This window comes from Aquarana catesbeiana, linkage group LG01, assembly GCF_042186555.1.
Source record: "Aquarana catesbeiana isolate 2022-GZ linkage group LG01, ASM4218655v1, whole genome shotgun sequence".
Lineage (NCBI taxonomy): Eukaryota > Metazoa > Chordata > Amphibia > Anura > Ranidae > Aquarana > Aquarana catesbeiana.
The window spans coordinates 560,404,846-560,421,091 of NC_133324.1; the positions used below are offsets into that span (position 1 = coordinate 560,404,846).

At 43.8% G+C, this 16,246-nt stretch overlaps 1 protein-coding gene across 1 annotated transcript in view; it reads right to left on the reverse strand.

The window, feature by feature from the left end:
• ARRDC2 (arrestin domain containing 2) overlaps window positions 1-6,759 on the reverse strand; it is a 94,604-nt gene extending 87,845 nt beyond the window's left edge. The window contains exon 1 of the mRNA XM_073596338.1: window positions 6,336-6,759. Coding sequence (XP_073452439.1) covers window positions 6,336-6,597 — 262 coding nt within the window. The 5' untranslated portion in view covers window positions 6,598-6,759. The remainder of the gene's footprint in view (window positions 1-6,335) is intronic.
• Window positions 6,760-16,246: the final 9,487 nt, after the last annotated feature.

Consider the following 16,246-nt stretch of genomic DNA (forward strand, 5'->3'; position numbering starts at 1 on the left):
TGGCCAAGGTTACAAAAAAAATTCTGCTGCACTTAAGGTTCCTAAGAGCACAGTGGCCTCCATAATCCTTAAATGGAAGACGTTTGGGACGACCAGAACCCTTCCTAGGGCTGGCCGTCCGGCCAAACTGAGCTATCGGGGGAGAAGAGCCTTGGTGAGAGAGGTAAAGAAGAACCCAAAGATCACTGTGGCTGAGCTCCAGAGATGCAGTCGGGAGATGGGAGAGAGTTGTAGACAGTCAACCATCACTGCAGCCCTCCACCAGTCGGGGCTTTATGGCAGAGTGGCCCGACGGAAGGCTCTCCTCAGTGCAAAACACATGAAAGCCCACATGGAGTTTGCTAAAAAACACCTGAAGGACTCCAAGATGGTGAGAAATAAGATTCTCTGGTCTGATGAGACCAAGATAGAACTTTTTGGCCTTAATTCTAAGCGGTACATGTGGAGAAAACCAGGCACTGCTCATCACCTGTCCAATACAGTCCCAACAGTGAAGCATGGTGGTGGCAGCATCATGCTGTGGGACTGTTTTTCAGCTGCAAGGACAGGACGAATGGTTGCGATCGAGGGAAAGGTGAATGCGGCCAAGTACAGGGATATCCTGGACGAAAACCTTCTCCAGAGTGCTCAGGACCTCAGACTGGGCCGAAGGTTTACCTTCCAACAAGACAATGACCCTAAGCACACAGCTAAAATAACGAAGGAGTGGCTTCACAACAACTCCGTGACTGTTCTTGAATGGCCCAGCCAGAGCCCTGACTTAAACCCAATGGAGCATCACTGAAGAGACCTAAAAATGGCTGTCCACCAACGTTTACCATCCAACCTGACAGAACTGGAGAGGATCTGCAAGGATGAATGGCAGAGGATCCCCAAATCCAGGTGTGAAAAACTTGTTGCATCTTTCCCAAAAAGACTCATGGCTGTATTAGATCAAAACGGTGCTTCTACTAAATACTGAGCAAAGGGTCTGAATACTTAGGACCATGTGATATTTCAGTTTTTCTTTTTTAATAAATCTGCAAAAATGTCAACAATTCTGTGTTTTTCTGTCAATATGGGGTGTTGTGTGTACATTAATGAGGAAAAAAAATGAACTAAAATGATTTTAGCAAATGGCTGCAATATAACAAAGAGTGAAAAATTTAAGGGGGTCTGAATACTTTCCGTCCCCACTGTAATATATATATATATATATATATATATATATATATATATATATAACTTTTTTTGGTGTTCACCCCTAGATGTTGCCTAATTAATGTAGGACTATTCACATATTATAGCTTGGTCTCTGTGGCCGCACGGCTTTTTCTGTGTCGCTTGCGGTGCCTCGGCACGTTTGAGAGACCACATTGGGTAAGCTACTAACTGGCTGTCCATGGCGAATGTTGTACATAAATAATTATTGTTTTCACTATTGTGTAACTGTTCCCTTTTTCTGTATGTTTTTGCACGTTTTAGGCACTTAACTGTGTATTAGTTGATTATATTATGGTTCTCATTTTTCTTTATCCTTCAAATAGTGACATTTTAACCACTTGCCGACCGCCGCACACATATACGTCGGCAGAATGGCTCGTACAGGCAAATGGGTGTACCTGTACGTCCCTTTGAATTTTCCACCTTGCCTGCCACACTCGATGTTTGCCGGCGGCCCACGATCATGAGAGAGAGGCAGAACGGGGAGATGCCTATGTAAACAAGGCATTTCCCTGTTCTGCCTAGTGACATGGCAGGGATCTACTGTTCCCTGTCATTGGGAGCAGTGAGTGCTGTCATGTCAGTGGTAGCCCCCCCCCCAGTTAGCATCACTCCCCAGGACGCACTTAACCGCCCCCTAGTGTTTAACCCCTTACCTGCCAGTGTCATTTATACAGTAATCAGTGGCTATTTATAGCACTGATCTCTGTATAAAATGACAATGGCCCAAAAATAGTGTCAAAAGTGTCTGACATGTCACAGTCCTGATAACAAAAAAAAAAAAAAAAAAATATAATAATAATAATAATAATAATAATAATAATAATAATAATAATAAATATATATATATATATATATAAATAAATAAAACGCAGATCACCGCCATTACTAGTAAAAAATAAATAAAAATGCCATAAATCTATCCCCCATTTTGTAGACGCTATAACTTTTGCGCAAACCAATCAATATACACTTATTGCGATTTTTTTTTTTTTTTTACCAAAAATATGTAGAAGAATACATATCGGCCTAAACTGAGGAAAAAAAAAAAAAAACGTTTTTTATGGATATTTATTATAGCAAAAAGTAAAAAACATTGCTTTTTTTTTTTTCAAAATTGTCACTCTTTTTTTGTTTATAGCGCAAAAAATTAAAAACACAGGAGGTAATCAAATACCACCAAAAGAAATCTCTATTTGTGGGAAAAAAAGGACGTCAATTTTGTTTGGGTACAACGTCGCACCACCATGCAATTGTGAGCTAAAGCGACGCAGTGCCAAATCGCAAAAAATGCTCAGGTAAGAAAGGGGGGAAATCCTTCTGGGGCTGAAGTGGTTAATCAATCCCCTGAGGAAGCCCAGGGCGAAACATGTCAGGATAGTAACATCATGTTACCTTCTACCTGTGATAAATATATACCTGCCAATTACTTTTATGTTGCTCGACTTTTTAAAGATGTTAAAATAAAATGTGTTAAATGCTTTTTTTTTTTTTAAATCTTCCTTTTCTGATACAACTTGTCTAAGGCACCTCCAAAAATCCCATTAAACAAACCTCTTCCTGTATACTGATTTCTTATGTATTGTCTTGAGTTACTGCACAGTGATCTTATTAAAATAATTCTAAATCTTCATTTTTTTTTTTTAAATAATAAACATCATACTTACCTCCCTGAGCAATGGCTTTGCACAGAGCAGCCCTGATCCTCCTCTTCTAGTGGCACTTACCAGCACTCCTGGCTCCTTCTCTTTGACTGAGTGCCCCTTATAGTGTCCTGTGAACAGAGAGAGCCACTGCTCTCAGGCACAGAGCTAGATCGAGTTCGGGCTCAGGTAAGTGTTTTGTGCACAAAAAAAAAAAAAAAGAAAAAAACACAACAAGGAAGGTGTAAGCACTTTTCTTTTCTAATATAGTGCACCATAACACATGGTATTGTGTTGCAGTGCATTGCAAATCTGTTGGCAATCTGCAATTAAGAATGACTGGCACTGCAGTACACCAACACACTCTTGTGTGTTACTGCATCGTAACAATTTAAACCCAGTCTAAGGGCCTCTTTACACAATTGCGCTGCATGCATGGTGCACTGCCATTCCTTCTGAACGTCACTCACGTGCTTTGCAAACCAAGCTGCCCAGCAAAAGTGACCAAGTCATAGCACTGGCAGGGGAGCTTATAACAATCAGCTTTATTCATATGGTTTGGGTCTCGTGCATATAGTTTTCTAAGCTCGCACAGTGTAAAATCTTAGTGTTTACTTGCACCCAGGCAGAGGTGCAGCATACAACCTGCTGCTAGCAACCTGTCAAAATAAAGACAGGTCAAAATATGCGCCAGCTGTATGCTGTTCTGAGCAGGGCTTTTTTTCCCCTCAGAGAATAGGTGCAGGAACTCTGCCTTTCGGAGTTAGCCCTTGTCTCTGCTCCTACCCACCTCCGAGCACCATTACTTGGTTCCACCCCCTACCCACTTCCCAATACTGCTCATTTTAGAAAATACAGAACCAAGTAACATTTGTGGTACTAAGTAATTTGGATGGAATTTGTTAATGATAACAAGAAAAGCAGTAAAAAAGATCCCCTGCAGCCACCAATAGACCACCTGCAAAAAATACCCCCCTCCAGCAACAATAGACCCCCAGCAGCAACAACAGATTCCCCCCATAGACAACATGAATAGACCCTCCAGCAGCCAGGTACAATAGACTGCTCCCTCAACAGTAAATCCTGCCCAACAACTGCCTCCGCCCCCCCCCCAACAAAAATAGATCACCCGCCAACAACAGACCTCCCCCTGCAAAAGTTGCTTGCTTCCAGAGACAATAGGTCCCCCAGCAGCAACAATAGACCCCCCCCCCAGCAACAATAAACGCATGCAAAAAAATATCACCTCCAGTAATAATAAATCCCCCAGCAGCCAGCATCAATAGACACTGTAAAATAATCCAGCACCCCTTGCCATTACATACATTCAGGGCTGAACTGCATTCCCCCGCGTTCCCGTTGAAAAAAAAAGCCCTGGTTCTGAGAGGTAATTGTGTTAGGGCAGTATAATTTCAGGGATGTATTCCCCGAACTCAAGAACGATGTAATCAGGGCATATGACCTTAAAAGCGAGTACCTCTAAGAACGGTCTACAGCCGCCCCATATATTAGCTGGCTGTACGCTGCAACCGTGCCTCCTGAGCACCCAAAAACAACTGGCTTTTATGCTGTATGGGCTTACCCACCAGTGTGCATGGGGACTAGATATCAGTATTTTACAATGCATGGGCCCTTAAGTCCACCTAAAGCTGGCCATACACAGATCAATCTTTGGCCAATTCCTGCTGAATTATCTGAAATTCCTTCCACGAGTTATCCTGTTGGCAGGGCAGTAAATTCTTGGCTGAACAGCGCCTGCACCCAATCAAAATGCAAGCACTGCTCAAGTATTCTCAAAGCATACAATAGCTGGCACTTCAGAGGTATCCAGCTATTCTATTCAGCGTGGATGGGGGAAATCTGGCGATTTCTCTCATTCAGGAAATCTCTCGCAGGAAATCTTAGCTTGTATTAAGATCACCCTGTCCACGGGGTGAAAACACTGCTGCACATTTTCACCGCTGAACAAACAGTGTTGTCATCCTATTAAAAATAATTTGGAAAAATAGTGAATGTTCCTGCAGGATCGCAGGTAATAAAACCGACTGTATGTTACAGGGGAATCAGAAAAACGACTCTGTTATTGCTAGTGACAGACATAAACACTAATATAATTCTACACAATAAACCCCAAATTTATATCTATCAATTTTTTTTTTTTATTATTATTCTTCACATACACCTTTTTAATGGTGCAGTGCCTATCTTCACAGTGTTTTTTTGAATGATGCCCGACGCATGCCGACAATCAAGATGCAGAAACCAATTACTCTCAATGAGCCTGCTGACACCTGAGCATCATATTGTTTGTCACCTGTCCCACGAAGCTTGAAAAAAAGAGTACTTGAGCTTATTTGTGGCACATTTTAGGGTTTCATAGATTTCATTGGGAGAAAAAAAATATATCGGTGTTAATGCATGTTTTTCAGGCACTAGGTCTATGGCATGGATCCTCAAACTACGGCCCTCCAGCTGTTGCGGAACTACACATCCCATGAAGCATTGTAAAACTCTGACATTCACAGACATGGCTAGGCATGATGGGAAATGTAGTTCTTGAACTGGAGGGCCATAGTTTGAAGACCCTTGGTCTATGGGGCCAAAAGCACACGATTCTGCACTACAAGTCACATGAAAAAAATAAAAACCACCACTGAATCGCCTGGCTATGCTTACCTCGAGTGTGAATGGGGGCTTAACAGTATTGATAAAAATTAAAAAAAAAAAAAAAAGTTTAGGATGGTGTGGAGTGTGATTAGTGTCTGATTTTTATTGTGGTTTGTGCCCCAGTAAGGAAGATTCAACATCTCTAATTTGTCCTGTTTACTGTTATCACCAAAACAGAAAGAAAATCTCAAATTTTGGTTTGTCATCAGAACAGCAATAGAGGGGAAATGTTCCAATAGGGAGACACTAGTTCTGGTGACAACCAGGGATTCCCTCACTTTGGCAGGATTTCCTCTCACCTCCTGTTTTGCTTATGGGACAGGAAGTGAAGGGTGATCTCCTCAATGGGACACAGTTGTCAGGAGTTCTAACCCTCCCTTAGACCACTTTCATACTGAGGCATTTTAGCACTAGAAATAGCGCATGTAAAGTGCCTGAAAACTGCCTCCCCTGCCGCCTGAATGTGAAGCCCAAGTGCTTTCACACTGGGTTGGTGCACTAACGGGGCGTTAAAAAAAAAGTCCTGCAAGCATTGAAATTAAAAGCGCTTCGGAAGTGCCGCAACACTGCGTTTTTAATCCCTTCTTTGGCCACTAGCGGGGGTTAAAAGCGACCCGCTACTGGCCGAAAAGTGCCACTTAAACAGCGCTAAAGCCCTACTCAAATGAGCGCTAACGCAGCCGCAGCCCCAGTGCGAAAGGGCTCTTACTCTAAACGTTTTGCCTTAGTTTCTATGTTAAGGTGAACAAACAGGTATAAAAAATAACAAAAATACTTTAGAAAAAATGGACAGCCAACTGCCCAGCTTGGTGCTTCTCCTACCTCTTATCAAATGGTGCCGCTTTCGCAAATAGGTCTCATGAGCAGTGAAGTCGCTGTAGACAGTGTTCATGCCAATGCTTCGGGTCTCCAGCCAGTGGACAGTCGCCAGCCCCCTGGCACAAACCTCCAGGGCTGAGATCTTCAGGGCTTTGCACAATTCCACCACCACTTGTCCGCTCAGCAGCTCCCCAGCAGTGTACACCCCATAGGAGCTAGGGGACAACTCCACACTGAAATCTGTGATTTTACTGAAATGCAGCATTTCAAGGCGATGCTAGAGATCTGTGGAATTACACCCAGGACTGTGAGCTTCCTGCAAGACGTGGATTGCAACTAAACACTTCCTCCAGCACAGGGATGGGAGTGTTTAGCTCGGAGACAAGTTTCCTATTTAGACCATTTATTTAGTATGACATCCAAGAGCAGTCCTCATAGGAGGGGGGGGGGGGGGGGTCAGTACTTGCAAGCCAAGTCATGGATTAACACAGCTGTTAGCAGGCTTTATCTGGAGCTAGCACACAGTGTCTGCAACTGACAGCAGTGCAATTTAAGTCTTAGACCCACCCAGACAGGGGAGGTTCTGCTAAAACACCCCTTCCTAGCGTGCTCTTTAAACATTTCTCCTCTGCTATTGGCCAACGCAGGTTTGGAACTGCTGAAAAAAAAAAATGCAAAAAACATACGTTAGAAAAAACTGGAAAATCCTGTATTGTTAATAAAACGTGGTCTGCTCTGTATATACATGAATGTCAGATAGTTCACAATGCATTGTTATCATTCGTGGGTTCCTAAGAGAAGGTCAAAGAATGAAATAGAAACTGCTACTGTCCCGGAGAAGTGGGCTGCATTTCTAGGACTGTTATAGCAGTTTTGACTGGATTGTTTTATTCATAAACTTGCAACAAAATGAATTTTAAAGGGTTAAATCATTTGTAAAGGTTCACATTTTTTTTTATACAAATAACAAACATGCAATACTTACCTGCACTGTGTAATAATTTTGCACAGGGCAGCCCCGATCCTCCTCTTTTTGGCCCCTGCCGAGTGCCCCATAGCAAGCCGCCTTCTCTGGGGACACTTATGCATGCTCGCTCCTGAGCTGAATCTGTGTGTCTATGAGACACACAGAGCTCTGCCCCGCCCCCTCCTCACTGGCTGTGATTGACAGCAGCGAGAGCCAATGACTGTGTCTCAGCCAATGAAGGGGGAGAGACCCAGGAGAGCTTCTACTCTTCTGCACGTCGCTGGAACAGGATCATGCTCAGGTGAGTATAAGAAGGGGGGGGAGGGCTACACACTGAAGGTTTTTTACCTTCCATCATAGAATACATGAAGGTAAAAACCTTCCACCTTTTCAACCTCTTTAAAAACTTGCCGCCTGCCCACCGTCAAATGATGGCGGAACGGTGCGGCTCTCGTTTTGGGTGGACGTCATATACCCAAATGGGGGTACGCAACGTGGCGATTGTGGTCGCGCCGTGTTTCTAGGACACGGCGCGACCCCAATCTCTGTAAAGAGCTGCTAATGCGGCTCTTTGATCATGTGATCAGCTGTGTCCAATCACAGCCGGTCACATGTAAACAAGGCTCACACTGACAGAGTGTGTCGTGAGGAGAGCCGATCAGCGGCATTTCCTCGCAGGGGACAGTGAGAGATGTAATCAGGGCACTGATGATCAGTGTCCTGATTACATTAGAGCGCCACCAGTGCCAATATGTCATGCTAACCAGTGCCAGCAATCAATGTCCACCAGTGCCAACAATCAGTGCCCACCACAACCAGAAATCAGTGCCCATTAGTGATGCCAGTCAGTGCTGGCTTTCAGTTCCGCCTATCAGTGATGCCCATCAGTAAAGCCCATCAATGCCACCCATTAATGCCCAGCAGTGCCCATTATTGCCATCCATCAGTGCCGCTTATCCATGCTGCCTATCAGTGCCCACCAGTGCCGGCTATCAGGGCCTGTTATTGCCACCTATCTGTGCCCACCAGTGCCACCTATCAATGCCCACCAGTGCCACTCATCAGTGCTGCCTATCAGTGCTCATCAATGCCACCTATCAGTGCCTATAAGTGCAGAATATTAGTGCCTCCTCATCAGTGCCACCTAATCAGTGCCCATAAGTGCAGCCTCATCAGTGCCCATCAGTGCAGTCTTTTAGTGCCCATCAGTGCTGCCTCATCAGCGCACATCAGTGAAGGAGAAAAATTACTTATTTACAAAATTTACTGACAGAAACTAAGAAAAACTTTTTCTTTCAACATTTTCGGGCTTATATTTTTTTTTTTTAGGAAAAAAATAAAAATCCCAGCAGTGATTAAATACCACCAAAAGAAAGCTCTATTTGTGTGAACAAAATGATACAAATTTCACATGGTTACAGTGTAGCATGACCGCGCAATTGTCATTCAAAGTGTGACAGCGCTGAAAGCTGAAAAATGGCCTGGGCAGGAAGGGGGTGAAAGTGCCCAGTAGATAAGTGGTTAGGTTGCCTATAGATTGATCAGTTTTTTTCAATCATCTAGATCGAAAAAAAGCTGAGCGCATACTCCCATCCACACACTCGAGAAGAATGCAGAAGTCCTCCCCGCTGAGCTATTCTATTCTGACAGCAGGACTCCTCTGCTGTCAGAATACACTGATCAACATTGCAGTTGATTCTGTGCATGCACCGATCGAACGAAAATTTATCAGCAGTCCCGTTCGAGAGGAGTTGATCATGAGACTGACTCCTCTTAAATGGGAATGGCCATAGATGGATCGAAATTCATCCGGGCCCCTGCTGAACCAGTCGAATTTCGGTCAATTTATGCCCAACTTAAGTTCACTTTTACCAAAAAACTGCCTATGCAGATAAAGGGGACCTGCTGGTAAAAAGCTTTGACCAAAGATGAATAATGCCCTAGCTATAGCTGTTGGTCATTTACATACCTTATGAAGCCTGACTGAAAAACTCCCAGAGATTACATCGCCCCATCCTGCCTTGTTGATAGGTAAGGATGAGCTCAGGTGTGTTCGCAACCCGCACGTGTAGCGCCCGCCAGGAATTCTGCACTGCACAGCGCTAATCACAGGCCACTGACATTTCTCGATCTTTGCAGCCGTGGATCGGGTAAATGTCTCACTGCCTGTGATTAGCGATGTGCAGTGCCGACATCCTGGTGGGCTCTGCACGTGTGGGTTGCGAACACGCCTGAGCTCATCCTTATTGATAGGGTGTTGCTTTGAAATATAACTAAGGCAACATCCACACCTGTGCATTTTATGTGTATTTTAGGGGTGTTGCATTGAAAAAAACCCTGCTTGCTCCTTTTGTGATGTGCTTTCATGAACACGAATGTAGAACGCACATAGAAAGCAAAGCACAGAAAATGTACCACACAGGTGTGGACATGATACCAGACTAACATGTCTGTGGGTATTGCCACTGAGATCTCTCTAATGCCACGTAAACACAACCGGAATTTGTCAGAATAGACTCCGACGGTCTTTCCGATGGAGTTCCGCTGAAACGGACTTGCCTACACACGATCACACCAAAGTCTGATAGTTTAGAACGCGAAGACGTATGACGGGACTATAAAAAGGTAGTTCAATAGCCAGTAGCCAATAGCTTGCGTCGTTTTTGCCAGCAGACTCTGGGCATAATGTCAAGGACACAGCCCTGCAGCTGAGTTCACAGAGAATGGGGGAGGTTGCACCAACTTTCCTTTTATAAATTTATACAGACAAAGTATAACAAATAATTCTGCGCTTGCCCAAAAGGATAACACAGCCAGTAGGATATGTGCACAAATGAGAAAAACCAAGAAAGTGTAGCGCTAATATGAAAAGTGAAATGACCACATAATATATACCATAAAGAACAGAAAAAGGCCACATAGTGTGATTCCGTATAAAAATAACAAATTTATTAAAAAAAAAGGAAATGCACTCACATTGGAATGGATAAAACAGCGCTGTATGAGTAAAAATGGGTAGGACCCCACTGCCGCCATTTTTACTAATACAGCGCTGTTTTATCCATTCCAATGTTAGTGTAATTCCTTTTTTTAAATAAATTTGTTATTTTTATACGGAATCACTCTATGTGGCCTTTTTCTGTTCCTTCATATCCAATTTAACTGCCATGAAATCTGGGTATCATTCCTGAGAGACACACCGGTTTACAGATCATCGCTAGATCTCTTTGCAACTTCCACAGAACCCTATCGGCTGTCTTATCACACAAGCTTGTCTGACCCATCGAACGTATGTTCCTTTGGGTTCAAACTTTCCGGTAAGCCTCCCTATTGTTGGTGGTGGTGTTCTTCTGATTTCAAGATTTCACATGTATATTGTCACAATCTACGTATGAAGTCACATACGCATAGAGGACTTTAATTATTTCACTTTTTATGTCCTTTTTCTGTTTTTTGGTTTTGTTTTCTAAAATCTGATGATTTAGTGATCTTTATGGTATATATCATGTGGTCATTTCACTTTTCATATTAGCGCTACACTTTTTTGTTGTTTTTTTTTCCTATAAATTTATACGGCCTGTCGATGGATATTGGGGTGAAGTTATATCAAGTGTGCAGCCATGGATTGCCGTCAGGAAAGCAAAATTATGCAAGTGTTTTAGCCAATTTTCCGTTTTCAATGCCGGATGCATTACATGGGCTTACTGGTCATGTGATCACTGTGAATGGCTGTCACAGTGATCACATGATTGGGATCTCGCCCCACTGGCTCCTGATTGTATATAGTGATCAGAAGCTGTCGGTGACAGTGTGGCCACTGTGCTGGAGGTGTTGAGAGAGCCCACTCCCAGCACAAAGAAGGGATGCTGACATATGTGGTGGCTAGGGGCTTAAGCCCACTGCCATATATATATGCATATGGCCAGAATTAAAGCAGAACTATAAGCAAAACATTTTTTTTCCATTTTGGATAGAGTAAGGGAGGGTTATAACCCCTGTCAGATTTCTTTTTCCCACCATCTGTGTCCCATTGCGGAGCTTTCCCTTCATTTCCTGTCCCATAGCCAAACAAAAGGTTTGCCGTTAGTTATAATTTAAGGGGTTAAAGAGATCTTGTCACTGCCTAGACCATTCATTTCTTTTCAATCTTAGTTTATTTCAAAATAAAGATATAACAGAAAGATAAAGTACCGTATGGTATAATATTGTATACATTATATACATAACAAGAAAAATGTTGTATTAGCACACTAGATATAGTGGTTTGTAATGTATTAGTACACTAACAAGTGTGGGGGAATCAACCTATAACCACCTTTAAACTTTTGCGTGTTTGTGTTATCAGGAAATTCCTCCTTGTCGGGCTGATACGCTGTATAGGTCATTCAATCATTTGTTATAGATATTTAAGTTGTTGAGCAATTCTGGAAATACAGTCTTTTATATATCAATTTGAGTGACTGGATCAGTACTTAAGGAAAGATAACAGAAAAAAAGGGATGAGTAAGAGCATGTGGAAAGATAGGGGATGACAACAGACTTGGGGAGCACCCCGACTTGGCTAATCAGCGGGCAAAGACGGGGCATCTCTGATCCATATAAGGAAGTCATCAGAGTATCGAAACGTCGACCATGAGGTCCAAGTAATGGAGAACTGTTCCTCCTTCCCTGCCTCCTGCGCCAGCAAACGTTCCAGATCTCTTATCCGATCCACCTCGACAGCCCAATCTCCCAAGGAAGGCACATCTATTGTTCTCCAATGTCTGGGGATCACTGTCCTGACCGCGGTCAAGAAGTGGCGCAGTATGTCCTTTTTAATCAGCTTGAGTGGGCCCGGAATCATAGATAGTAGGGCTATCTCTGGTGTGGGCTTAATTGAGGTCGCCATCAGCCTGCTGTAAAGATCAAAGACCTTTTGCCAAAATTTCCGAATTGGAGGGCATGCCCACCATATGTGGAGCATTGTCCCACTAGAGGACAGGCATCTCCAACAAGTACCTGAGATAGAGGGGTTAAATCGTTGGATAGTCACCGGGCATCTGTACCATCTTGTTAATAGCTTAAATCCCTTTTCTTGATTCTTAGTTGCCAAAGAGATCTTATGTGTTAAAATAAAACTTTTTTGCCAATCAGCAGGGGAGATGGAATGCTGTAGATCTGTTTCCCATTTTCGCGTGTATGTTGGAAGGTCAGGGGTAGATACATTTAATAGAAGGGAGTATATCAGTGATACTACATGTGTTGGGGGATCTGACTGTAAGAGCAGCTCATTAAAGTCTGTCGGGTCGTCTAGGATTTCTGAGATGGGGGAGAAAGTACGTATGTACGATATTAATTGACTCCTTAGTAACCACATGGTTGGGGGCCCCGTGCTCGTCTGGGGAGGTATGTCCGGTCTCAAAGATGGGTCAGCGCGTAGTACCTGTGCTAAACGTCTATGACTATCCCTATTCCAGGGTCCAAATCTCTCCTCAACCTCCGCCGGGGGGAAGGCCAGAGTCCCAAAGAGAGGAGTCATTGGGCCCCGGGGTTTAGATAATTTGCTCGTTAATAGCAGTCGGTCCCATATCTGCAGGGTCTGACGGGTAAGGGCAGTAGAGAGGGTACCACCTTTACGCCGAGCCGTAGGTGTCCACGGCAGGGCGCAAAGATCAGCTCCATTGAGATGTTCCTCCAATTGAACCCAGATCTTGGAGGAGGAATGGTGAAACCAATCCACAATACGTGTGAGAACCGCTGCCCTGTGGTAGAAAGAAGCATCTGGGACCCCCGCCCCCCCCCCCCCCCCCCCCCCGGGCCTTCCCAAGAATCATTGTGTCATATTTTATCCTGGGGCGGTTTCCTTGCCATATAAATTTAGAAAAAATCTGGCGAAGCTTTTTGAAAAACGGGGCGGGAATGTGAATAGGTAAGGTTTGGAAAAGATAGAGGAATCGTGGGAGGACATCCATCTTTAAAACATTCACCCTACCCAACCAAGAGAGCTGTTTAGATGCGTATGTGGTCAGATCCGCTTGCGTTCTAAGAAGTAGGGGGGTAAAGTTGCTGATGAATAATTGGGAAGCGTCTGTTGGGATATGAATTCCTAAGTAACGAATAGACGTAGAATTTGTCTTAAAAGGGAAGGAAGATGCAAGTTGTTTAAGAGCTGTTTCTGGGAGTGAAATGTTGAGTATTTCTGACTTACTGTGATTAACTTTAAAGTTACTAACATCTCCGTATCTCTGAAACTCCTGCATAATGGAGGGTAATGAGACTTGCGGTTGGGTCACAAAGATGAGTAAGTCATCTGCAAATAGGGCAAGTTTAGTATGTATGGGGCCTATACTAACACCGTGGACAGCCGGGTTGTTTCTAAGGGCAATGGCTAGGTGTTCCATAACAAGAACATAGAGAATGGGGGACAAGGGGCACCCCTGTCTCGTTCCATTGTGGATAGTGAATTTTGGAGCTAGAGATCCATTTAGTCTAATCCTGCCAGAGGGAGAAGTGTAAAGGGACATTATTCTTGAGAGCATATTTTGGCCCAGACCCAGTTGTTGTAGTGATAGATGCAAAAATTGCCAGTCGACACGGTCGAAGGCCTTTTCCGCATCCACCGTGAGAAGGCACAATGGGACATTGTGGGTTCGAGCATAATCTGCAATGAGAAGTGTTTTCAGGGTGTTATCTCGTGCCTCTCGTCCACTCACAGAGCCCACTTGATCTAAGTGTATGATTCGGGGTAGCAACGGTTGTAGTCTATTAGCTAGCACCTTCGCATATATTTTCAGATCAACCCCTATAAGCGAAATGGGTCGGTAGTTAGCACAAATAGTCATGTCTTTGGTTTTGGGATGAGAGTGATATGTGCCTCTAGAGTTTGCGGTGGGAATACCGATCGCTCAGAGATTGAATTAAATACTTTTGTTAAGAAGGGGGTGAGAAGGGGAGCAAATTGTTTATAAAATTTCGGGGTAAAGCCATCAGGGCCCGGACTTTTACCAGATGGGGTAGATGCAATGGCACGGGCAACCTCATCTTCTGATATCGGAGCTTTCAAGTCCTCTATCGTTTAGTCATCTAGAGTAGGTACTGCGTTTTGTGCGATATATGAGGCTTGCGTGTCCGCTCTAGAATAAAGGGGATCAGTGGGGCTTATTACAGGTATGTTATAGAGGGATTGATAGAAGTCCCGGAAAACCTGTCCCATCTCAGAGGGTGACGAGACAACTTTCCCAGAACTGTCCCGTATATGGGGTATAAAGGTGTTGGGTTGTTTGGTATGTAGGGTGCGAGCTATTGATCTACCACATTTATTTCGGAATTTGTACTGGTGAAAGGCTAGTTTGTTCGCAAATGTACGGGCTGAAGCCTCATATAATTCCCTAAGCTGAGAGCGAGCGGAAGAGACCTCCGCAAGCACCTCCACAGTCGGGGAGCGTTTATGGGTAGTCTCTAGTGTCCTGAGTTTGTGTACAGCCGTGGCTATCGCTGCCGAGCGTTCTTTCTTCATGCGGGCACCCATTTGGATGAAACTACCCCGTAAGACCGCCTTTAATGCCTCCCATTTAATGGGTGGTGAGGTGTCATCAGAGGCGTGGTCTGTAAAAAAATTTGAAATAGTCTCCGCTATCTGAGTATCGAACCCTGGCTCAGTCAGAAGCGAGTCATTCAACCTCCATGTCCATTCTTTTATTGGCGTAGAGGGGACTGTAAGTGACAGGAACACAGGAGAGTGGTCGGACCAAGCCATAGGGTCTATTTCGCAATTTGGGGACCAATCTAGACAGCTGTGGTCGACCAAAAAGTAGTCTAAACGACTGTACGATCGGCGCACGTTGGAAAAGTGTGTGTAGTTTCGTGATTCTGGGTACAATATCCGCCATATATCCACAAGATGCATATTGTAAATGGCACGTTTTAGGGCCCGTATTTTAGGGAAGGATATAGAGGAACGGGATGTCGATGAATCCAAAAGTGGATCCATAGGTGTATTGAAGTCCCCTCCGAGTATGAGCTTACCCTCCGCGAAACCCGATAAGATCTTAAAATACTGTAAGGCCGATGGGATTTGGTGTGTGTTAGGTAAGTATAAGTTAGCTATTGTAAATTTAGTCCCCCATAGAGAGATTTTCACAAAGACCTACCTGCCCTGGGGGTCTGCCATATGATCAAGCAGTTCAATAGGGAGTGTTTTATGAAACGCAATAGATACTCCCTTAGATTTTTGTGTTGGATTGGTACTGTGGATCCATCTATTAAAATATCTACTGGAGCAAGAAGGGGTGGATTCAGAATGGAAGTGGGTCTCTTGCAACAAAAGCACGTTAACTCGTCTTTTGTGCATCTGATATAGTATTTGCCCGCGTTTTGAAGCAATGTTCAGCCCATTGACGTTGTATGAACAGAATTTCAATTGGGGGCGTGAGGTTACAGTATGAGCCATGTCGGGGTGCTAAAGGTCGTGCAGGGGAAAAAACAATAGGATATATAAAAAAAAAAATACAGAGATCGATTCGGGGTAGAGTGGGGAGAAGAGGTGAAATATAGAAGTGGGAGAAGAGGAAGAGAAAAGAAAAGGAGAAGAAATAAAGGAGAAAAAAGAGTATGAGGATAATAGAAAAGGTAAGGTGTAAGTAAAAGGACACCTAAAAATATGTCCAGAAAACTAATGTGTTTGCTAGCGCAAAACACTGCGTGATATATCATGCTTTAGGCACAAACAGTGCCTGTCCTACTGTGGGGGGAAGGTCGAAATGGGTGAACCTGAGCCGTGATCCCGACAGTGAATCAGGCATGTATATAGTATATGTGGCACACTAATCATGTAAAACGTATGTGGAACATATGTGAAACATAAGGCAGTTTAACGAGAACAGGTGAGAACAATTAACTAAATATCAACAGTAGGTTTAAGTAGTTACCCCGGAATCATATAGAAAATAAAATACAATTACATTGGTTC